This window comes from Hyperolius riggenbachi, unplaced genomic scaffold (assembly GCF_040937935.1).
Source record: "Hyperolius riggenbachi isolate aHypRig1 unplaced genomic scaffold, aHypRig1.pri scaffold_306, whole genome shotgun sequence".
In the NCBI taxonomy this organism is placed as follows: Eukaryota; Metazoa; Chordata; class Amphibia; order Anura; family Hyperoliidae; genus Hyperolius; species Hyperolius riggenbachi.
The window spans coordinates 74187-84612 of record NW_027152517.1 but is presented as its reverse complement, the minus strand read 5'-3'; the positions used below and the strand labels follow the sequence as shown (position 1 = coordinate 84612).

At 46.4% G+C, this 10426-nt stretch overlaps 1 protein-coding gene across 1 annotated transcript in view; it reads right to left on the bottom strand.

Moving 5' to 3' along the window:
* Positions 1–279: 279 nt before the first annotated feature.
* Positions 280–10426, bottom strand: part of LOC137543889 (PX domain-containing protein kinase-like protein) — a 78075-nt gene continuing 67928 nt past the window's right edge. Inside the window, exons 7-11 of the mRNA XM_068264960.1 lie at positions 10270–10374; positions 7964–8065; positions 3987–4148; positions 3187–3304; positions 280–569 (exon numbers count right to left, since the gene is read on the bottom strand). Of these exons, the coding sequence (XP_068121061.1) occupies positions 280–569; positions 3187–3304; positions 3987–4148; positions 7964–8065; positions 10270–10374 (777 nt within the window). The remainder of the gene's footprint in view (positions 570–3186; positions 3305–3986; positions 4149–7963; positions 8066–10269; positions 10375–10426) is intronic.

Below are 10426 nucleotides of genomic sequence, written 5' to 3'. Positions count from 1 at the left end.
GCTGACCACCGCCGTGGACCCGGATACAAGGCAAGTGGGCACCATCCTCTGCTGGCTCTCGGCACAGGCTCTGCGGGTCTGCTCAGCTGACTTGTCCCTCAGGTATCGCTGCCTGCTGAGGTCTGGGCTGCATGCAGTAGGCCACACCGTATCCCCTACCTTCTGGCAGGGCCACCCACAGTGCTGCTCCATCTGCTGCGAGAGTGCAACAATCCTGTAGCCCGGGATTGAGGTGGCGACAGGATCCTTCCTCCACCACGTGGGTCACTGCGATGGGGACTAGGAGTCCAGGACGCCACCCTGGAGCATGTGGGACACTCCACATGCACAGGAGGCCTGACCACCACCGCTTTCTGCTGGGCCTCCCACGTGGAAGAGATCCTCAGGCTGAGCTCCAGAGAGAGTCTTCACCAGCCACAGTCTCCACCAGCCGCAGCCCCCAGCCTGCTCGGCCACCCAGGGTCTACCCCGGCCACTGCTGCGGACCATGTCAGCCTGCACCACCACCCAGCCCTGAAGATCAGCGATCAGCCTGCACCACCACCCAGCCGTAAAGATCCGCGGCCCACCTGGCAATTTCCCACAGGGATGGACACTACTCGGACTGACTGGTTGTAACCTGTAGCCCAAAAAGGACTGCCTCTGTCTCTCTCCCTGCCTTGGCTCCCTTTCTTCTACATTCTCGTTCGAGCTATCCCTTCTCTCTTTCTCTCTACACTCTCTTCCAGGACACACTGCAGGGATCTGGGACTGCTGTGGAGCTGAGCGAGCGCCGCCGGTAGATGGCAGGCTGCTCCCCTCACATAGCACTCCACAATTCCCCACGTGTTCTTCACTAGATTAAGTGCTGTATGTATATTATATTAATATTATATATATATATATATATATATATATATATACTTGTATTACTGTACCTGATTGTATGTGTTGGATTGCATGTATGCGTTTGTACCATCTCCGACCCTGTTGAGCCAAAATTAATTCCGGGTACAACCCCCCCCAATGTTCTTGGCGAAATAAATATGATTCTGATTCTGTAATTGCAGCAAAAGGTGGTTCTACAAAGTATTGACTCGGGGCTGCGTAATTACACACACCCCACTTTGCAGTTTTTGGTTTTTTTTCAATGTTTGGAATCATGTTTGAGTTTTGTTCCACTTCTCACGTATACACCACTTTGTATTGGTCTTTCACATGGAATTCCAATAAAATTGATTCATGTTTGTGACAGTAATATGACAAAATGTGGAAAATTTAATGGGGGCCAAATACTTTTGCAAACCACTGTACAGTGCAGAGCATAGTGAGTGAAGGACCAGAGAGGGTACTCCGAGTGCTATGTTGAGAGGAGCAGCCACCATTCTTATGGCGCTCAACTGTTCTGCAGCTGTTCAGATTCCCCACAGTGTATTTTATGGAAGTACAGAGAGAGAGAGAGAATAGAAAGGGAGAGACAGGAGAGAAAGAGAGGAGCATAGGGAAAGAGAGAGAGGAAAGAAAGGAGGAAAAGAAAGAAAGGAGGAAAAGAAAGAAAGAAGGAAAAGAGAGAAAGAGAGGAAAGAAAGGAGGAAAATAAAGAGAGAAAGACACCCCAAAATTCCCCTTAGGGTCGTGGCAGTGGCCTGGCCAGAGTACCCCATTCATTGTACGATCGATGTCTCATTTGCTTCAGCAGCTGTCCTTGCCGGAGTGTGAGGCGAAGGTGGTCTGGCTCCCAGTATTCGGCCTGGTGTAGGAGAGCAGGACATCCCTTAGCTATGCCAGGTTGCAGGTAACTTTGGCTGGAGGCTATGCTGGGCTGCAGGTACCCGTGGCTGCAGTGTGGACTAGCATGTCCAGTGTAGGCTAGCATGTCCAATCCCTCCATAGCATGCCGCTGACACACTAAGCCTCAGCTGTGGGTGCAGGGCCTGATTACTGGGATTAAGGGACTGTATGCCGCTTACCACCTGCATGATGGCTAGTTTCCCCTGGCACGGTGTGCTCCTGAGAGCAGTCTGCAGCTGGATACGGGTCAGTGCGTGAAGATGCTCCCCCAATGTGTGTGTGTGATATGCCACAGGCAGCGGATCCCGTCTGGTGCTCCCCAGAAGCAGCAGCTGCGATGGCTGAGCCGCTATGCTACAGGCAGTGAAGTATGAAAAGCTGGAGAGCGGGCAGGGCTGGTTCAGCGAGAGCTGAGGTCCTGGCGTGGAACACCAGCCCCTCCACGTCTATGGCTTGCCTGTGCGGCGATGAGTATGTAACAGCCGTCAAATCAGCTGCTCCAGCGCTGGGGTGGATGTCCAGGATCAGCGTCGGTCATCCATCATCCCTCCTCGATCCGCAAAACGGGAAGGGGGGGGGGGATTAAGGGAGATATTGGGAGAGAGGAGAAAAAGGCCAGTGCCCTGTGTGTCGCGGCTACCTCTCATGGCACCATCTTAGAGCAATTGAATCACCATTGTCTCATTTTAGGCATCCTATCAGCAGAGCATGTGTAAAGGCCCATACACACGTCGGATTTTAGCGAACGACCCGTCGTTTGAACGTTCCGGCGGATCGTTGGTAACCAGTCTTATCACCCGAACGATAGTCTGTACACACGTCGGATTTGACGCGAAGACGTCCGAACGACGGAACGTTCAAAAGACGGGTCGTTCGCTAAAATCCGACGTGTGTATGGGCCTTAATGCATTCATGTCTGATTTGCTGGTCCTCCTCATTAGGAGAGGTACTATGCAGGGGATTACAGGGAGCTTCTATAAAGATGGATGCAGGTATTGCATAGACCCTAGAGTATAGATACAGAGATATTGAATATATTTAAAATATTTATATCAGTACATTGGATGCAAATCGAATTTTAATACAACCAAGACCTACAACTTTGTACAGACATTCGCCAACTGCCACCTGACCTGATGAATTGCAGTGAAATCAGGAAAGTATAGAAGCTTTTACCATCCTACAGGATCAGATCTTATCAGCACATTTAGCATTTGCTAGGCTACATTTCCACCATTATCATTAAGCCATACAATGGGAAGACTTTACCCTCTTTGCCATCCCATTTCCATAGACAGACAACCCAAGCCAGGCTCAGTCTGACAATTATGTGCTGGCCTTTTTATATATGAAGGTTTACAGAAACCATATATTAACACTAGATGTGATTGAGACACTGTCTGTACTAAAACTCACCCACTGACATGGACGGAGCAGGTGGGAACTGATCTACAGGTATGGAGTCAGGTGGTCTCCCATATGTCATCTCGTACAGTAAGTGGCCAAAGCAGTGCACATCGATGCTTTCTAATGTCTGGAAAACAGAACATAATAATAAGCAAGTTATACAGGCGTAATAGAAGATGTTCAGGTGATGACTTCTAATAAACAGAAAGTGGATAGGTCCTAATTAGTATATAAAGTATATGGGCAACTTCCAGTTTTCCGCTCTGCTCCCCTCCTCCTAAACAAGATAAATTAAGACTATTTCAGGAAACAATCTTATTACGGTATAAGCTTTATTTTTTCCCCAAAATGTGACATCGGTGAATAGGGAATTTTTTTTGTCTGAGATGGGTCCTCATCCGTCTACAAGGATTTCGCTAGCCCCTGTCCCCTACCTATTAATTCTTGCCATTTTCAACCAGCACTATTCATAAGGAAATGGTGTCAATACTCTCACAGTAAATAGCAGCCAGAGGTGACTCTAAAGGCTATTCCTCTGACTTGTTTCATTTAGAGAATATTTATACAGAAATAGGGTTTAGGCAGCACATCATACTACACGAGTATGGTAATTTACAAGATAAAACTACAGGATGTCATGGAAATGCTTTCTAATAAACTGAATTTCAGACAGACCACTTTAAATTGCAACTACCTAAATAGAAAAAGGGACATAACATTAAAAGTATTTATGTGACAAATATGAAAACTCCAATCTGAAAATATAATTAAGAGAATACATAAACAAAAGTAATCCATACTCAACTCACATTGATCTTTCTGAACTGTGAGAAATATGATCTGTAATATGAAGGTAGTCCAAGCAGGGAATTCTCTAAGTCCATCAGTCGGCATGTCTCCCCTTCCAGCATTACATTGGACGCATGAAGATGACCGTAAGGGAAGCCCCGGTCATGTAAGAACTTCAGTACCTGGAGTTTTCAGGACATAAGAATATAAATCCTGCCAAGACACAGACTACTTACACACAAGCCAGAGTAAAGAACATTACTGAATTCCTACAGTGAACTATTGATATCAGTGCCTACCTCTGTGCAGCCCACAAGCTATCGAGTGAATACACAGTCATGGGAGAAAAGGTACATAAAGTGCATCTACAGTACAATTCTAATCTGAAATAGGTATTTTCTGGAATCCCATTGCCTTATTTTTGTGCTTAACCCTTTAACAGCCCTGCCTGAGTTATCTCGTTTTAGATAACACAGAGCAGGGCTACTGCAGCTGACTAAACTCGGCTGCCTCCCCCAGCTTCACTGCAGAGTGGTGCAGGGAGTGCTTCATAATTACCTGATCCCGACGCAGGATTGGCTCTCCTCTTACAGGATCAGCTCTTCTCTTCCATCACCGAGCGGCACTGTAATGCCGACATCCTCCACAGGAGGAGGATTTCAGCATTACAGGTCCGGTACGTGGTGTAAGAGGAGACGGCACTGCAATGCTGAAATCCTCTTTTTCATATCATGTGATCAGGGCCCAAAGGAGGTTGTCAGCACTACAGTGCCGCTAGGTGGGGAAGGAGGAGAGCCAATCCTGCGCCACTCTGCAGCTAGGCAGGGGGAGGTAAAAAAAAATAAATAAGCGGCACCGCAAAGCATGTTAGAAAATATAAAATACAGCAGTTAAAAGTTTAACCTAGCTGGCAGTATAATAATTTCATGATTTTAGGGTCTAAAAATCAATTTTTTTCATGTGCCTTTAGACACCCTAAGAATCATACCATAAAATGCATACCACTGAAGCAGCCCCTGCACAGACCTCTGCAGGATCCAGCTCTGCAATTCTCCTTCCTATCCTCTGGGTGGTGCTCCACCTCTGTGTTGAGATCGCTGTCTGTAGTCATGTTACAAAGCACTCACCCGAGAGCCTCTGATGACTGGAAGAGCATGGGTTGCGAGTGTCTGGACCCATGGGAGGTGAATTTACAACCGCTGCTGCACACATGCTGCTTCCCTTTACCTTCTGGCAGCTACCCTGAGCCAGGCTCGGTATTACCGTCTTCAAGCATCTTTTTTTCACCCTGATCCTGGCTCAGGGCTACCACCAAGGTTAAAGGCTAAAAACCTAAAATGTTTGATCAATTGTGGACTACGCTAAGGGCTCTTTCACACTAGAGCCCTTTTTCAGCGTTTCAACACAAAGTCGAAACTTTGCGTTGACCAAGGTAAAATGAAAGTCCATAGACTTTCATTTTACCTTTCACACCCGACGCTGCGTTTCAATGCGTTACAGTACGACGCACCTGGGAGCATTTTATCGTCGGGAATCTGCATTTTCCCATCAGGTTAATTACTACCGCCGCTACTCAGCGTCGCACGGCATCATCTCGACGATGCGCCACAGGCTATTCAACGCGTGCAGGAAACGGCTCCTGCACGCATTGTCTAATGTGAAAGAGGCCTAAGTGAAATCGACTGTTTTGGAGTGGTTATCCCTGGCAGGATGTAGATTTAAATTACTCATGGCATGGTCGCACCGCTTGCACCCCTGTGTCATCGCTGCTGGCCTGATCGCTCTGCTGTCATTATCGCTCTGTGCATCACTAATTTATTTATTGTTGTAGAATACGTTTTTATTGAGCATTTTTGAAAACCTGAAACAAATGTAACAAGGTAGAAAAAGGGAGGGAATTGCATAATTGGAGTACAGCAAATAGTTATAGCATACAAGTTGAGAGTGATGCTTTAACATTCAAGGCGGTAGGGTGATCCAGAGTGCATTAGGGCTGCACGATTTTGGGTAAAAATCGAAATTGCGATTTTTCTCTTAGAAATTGAGATTTCGATTTATTCACGATTTTTTTCTCAAAACAAGTTTTAGCGGGGGCGGGGTCAGGAGCCTAGCTATGGCGGGCTCTGTGTCAGAAAATTTTGCTGTGAATTCGCATTGCATTGCATTTCAGGCAATGCACATTTGTGAAGCCTGAAGCCCTCTTTGATGACCCCTCGGCTTAACAATGTGCGTGCCGTACTACTACTAATGTGCTGCGTACGGGACTCTTATGAGCCGGGCAGCGGGGGGGGGGGGGGGGGGGGCGGATCCACTGTCAGAAGCAGTGCATATTCATGATGCTAATGAGCCGGGCGGCGGGGGGGGGGGGGGGGGCGAGTCCAGTCCGGAGCGGCACACACAGCTCCACCAATCACTGGATAGCGATGGTATGACGGCAGCGGTAGGCGGAGCTGTACAGAGCATACAGCTCCGCCTACCGCCTCCGTCATTCCATTGCTTTCCAGCGATTGGAGAAGCTCTGTGCCGCTCTGGACTGGACTCTGAAAACCGCCGGACACTGACGATCCCCAGATCGTCTTAACAGGAACCGCGGTTTTGGTTTAAAACCGGAAAATCGTGCAGCCCTACAGCGCATCACCAATTTCATTGGGTCCTGACTCAGTGATAACTGTGAGCCAATCACAGTATTTACAGTTTACAAATAGGAATAGGACGGCGCTGGGCCAGAACCATCCAGGCCCAAAGTGGTTGTTTTTATTGTCTCAGGTAAATTGCATTTTTTTAAAAATGTTTTACAAAAAGGCATCTAATTACATTTACGTAATTTAAGCTGTGTTTTTAAGATTTTGTCAGGAGCAAAGTCCGACAAAGGCTCATTATAAGTCGAAAGCTTACCGTTTATTCATCTCTAAGTTAGCCAATAAACCGTATCATCCTAATTCAAAACTCCTTGCTTTTATGCTGGGAATACACTGTTCGTTTTGAACCGTGTATCGGGCCGCTCGATAGATTCCTGCGCGTCCCCGCTGGCGCCCGGATCGATTCCCACTTGTCCCCGCGGGCGGATTCTTATCTTCTTTTCGTTTTTGACCATTGTCCTGTCCACGGTATCGAGCAGGGAATCGATCCAGCGGGGTATCGAACAGGCCGGAAATTATCAATTGAGCCATCAGCGGCTTGATTACACGGTTCAAAATGAACCGTGTATTCCCAGCATTACAGCTCTGTTCTTAAAACTGTTTTTATCTGCTCTTTACACTCACAAGCCTTTCTTTGCCATGCAAGTGTTTTATGGCCTGTAATTTGTTATCAGTGAGAGTCAAACTGCAGACAGATTAACGTCCATGATAGAGAAAGTGTCACTTACAGCCCTGGATACAATGCAAGTGCAATGTAACCTGTAAAGGCCTGTTTCCACTTGTGCATTGCAATTTCTGCGCGGATAAAGCATGTGCGATTTCGCATGCAGATGAGTTTTTCCATGCGTTTTTTCTATGCGATTTTGCATGCGTTTTGTGGCCAAGCAGTTTTAACTATGTCAATGCTGGTGTGCTTTTTATATTGCTTTTACACAAAATGCATGCTAAAACGCATAGAAAAACGCATGCGTTTTTTCCTATTACATTGTATGCAATGCGAATCCTGATAGCTCTGCAGTGCAGATTTTTTCTGCACAGAAAAACGTTAAGAAATCCTGACAAGTGGTAACAGTCCCATCCACTTGTATTGGTTATGCGAATCTGCATGCAGAAAACGCATGCAGATTCGCTCTAGTGGAAACGGGCCCTAAAAGGTACATAATTACACTGCGCAAACATTCCTTTGGAACCGGCAGCAGGGCAGACATAATGACTGAGCACAATGGGAGTTGTGGTGAAGTCAAGATATTTCCACTAAAAATGGACAGGCAACTATTCTGTATGATTTGTGTACCAGGGAGCAGTACTTATTTAGCTAGCCATTGCCCAAAGAAAACAGGTTTAGCTAACAAGATTACCTCTAAAATCTGTCTCCCAAAGGTTTTGATTTGCGGAAGATCAAGGCCTTGGATTTTCCTGGGATTACAGTATTTCTTCAGAAAAGGATCTTTAGGCTTCGCCTGCAAGAAAATTACATATTTCAATCACTGATGAATAAAAACAACCTAAAAATATTTGAAAGATAGAGAAGGGGTGGGGGGATGAAACGTAAGGGTCTATTCCACATATTCAGCTAAACAATTGTTATTCATACTGTTGGCCTGCAGCATTTGCAAAATATGTCTGAAAGAAGATATCTGTGTATCGTCTTATGACCAAATGGATTAGTTTATAATACTTAGTTTATAGTACTTAACACATCAGAAGCTGCATAAAATACAGCTTTCAGTCAGCACCATCAAGCTTCCAACAATCTTGTTTGCGGGATTAAACTCTGCAGAAGTATTAATGTTCATTGACAATGTACAAGTTCCCAAAGTAGAGCGTTTATCTGCTCTGAAAGCTGCCATTGCATTGTATTGCACAGCTGCTGTATTTATATATTTTAATGTACCCAGTGAGAGTTCTCTGCTGTTTTTACTCTCGGCTATCTGTGCAAGCTGATACACTGCCAGGAATGTTTACAAATAGTAGCTGTATAGACAAGTTAACATAAACAAGATAATGTTATCACTTGAGATCAGATCTAACTTCTCTAACGTCATTAAGCTTCCCACTGAAGAAAGTGCTGTATTTAACTGTTTGAATGCTGTTCTGATGCTACCACTTTTTGTCTGGTAGTAAGTTTAAAGGCGCGCACACACGCCATACCGCTGCCAACGACGTAGTCAGACCCTCCCGCTGGGCGGACGTTCAGCCGACAGTAGCACGTGTATGCGCTGTCGGTAGACCGATAAGGCTGCTTCTGAATGATCCGCTCAGCGACCCGTCATTGGCGGCGGTATGGCGTGTGTATGCGCCTTAAAGAGGCACTTAAGCCAACCTTTTTTTTTTAAACCCGACAGTGTGCACAGTAGAGGAGCCAGATAAGAGTCTTACCGCAGTGTTTGTTTTCTTATCTGGTCCTCTGTTTCCCATAAATCCTCCCTGACAGCCAGCCCTGACGGCGAATGACCCAGGATAGTAAACACATAAATCATTCCTCTCTCGCTGGGTCCTACTGCCGCCGGCGCCGCTGCCTGTACTGAGCTGTGTGAGTGCCTGAACATTGGAAGCGTGCGCGCACGTGCACGGCGCGATTTGCATTGCATAGAAGCAGTGCATGAGCAAGCGTAGCTAGGAGGCAGGAGACGCAAGAAGCTAACAAGCGCTGGCTGACCCGGAAATAGTTCCGGCCAGCAGCGCCATTTTGAATAAATTATAAGTAATTACCCTGCTGGTAACAATGTAACTAAAGGCTCCAGAGCGGCGCTACACAAGTGAAATTGCAGGGCTGGGAAAGAAGATTAAGGTAAGATCTTCATTTTGAAAAACGATCCTAGCTTAAAGGGAAGGTTCAGGGAGGGTGGGGAAAAATTAAAAATCAATTTCCACTTACCTGGGGCTTCCTCCAGCCCGTGGCAGGCAGGAGGTGCCCTCGTCGCCGCTCCGCAGGCTCCCGGTGGTCTCCGGTGGCCGACCCGACCTGGCCAGGCCGGCTGCCAGGTCGGGCTCTTCTGCGCTCCAAGTCCTTGTACTTCTGCGTCCCACGCCGGCGCTCTGACGTCATCGGACGTCCGCCGGGCTGTACTGCGCATGCGCAGTAGTTCTGCGCATGCGCAGTACAGCCCGGCGGACGTCCGATGACAGCACTGAGGTACTGACATCACACTGTGGGAGCCTTGTTGCATTGTGGGAAATAACCGCTATTTATAACTGCCAAAAAAGCAAGCAGAAGCTCCTTCCAGTGACATCACCTGCCAGCAGTAAAAATGTCACCATGTGATAAATGTCAGAAAGTAAGTCAGGGAGAAGAAAGATTTTACAATGGGCAAACACTGACTAAATCATTTATATGTAATTATTGTAAGAAAAAAAATGTATTACACTATTTTAACTGGAGTTCCTCTTTAAGGCGCAAGTAAGCTCATAACTGGGACACATTTCATTCTACATTATATAGAGCAGGTTAAAATTGTAATAGTTGCTGTGGGAAAAAAAGGCAGCTCTTTTTTCAAACACTAATAAACAAGGTCAATGTGACCTGATGGATTTTATTCTGGTAAAACCTGCAAAAGCTGGTGACTACAATGGAAGCATTGTACGGGAATGGACAATACTAGAAATACAATGGCCACAAGACACGCTACTGATTTATCCTAGGTCACATTCTTCCCGGTTTTACCTTATAGATCAGATCCTTGAGAGTCCCTTTGTCATTGAATGGCCTGATGACAAGTGCTGATGATTCACTGGCTGTGGCAAACGTCACTCGGTATATATACGGATGCTGCAAACAAGATCACAAATTAAGATGCTACATGCCTACTAAATACTATACA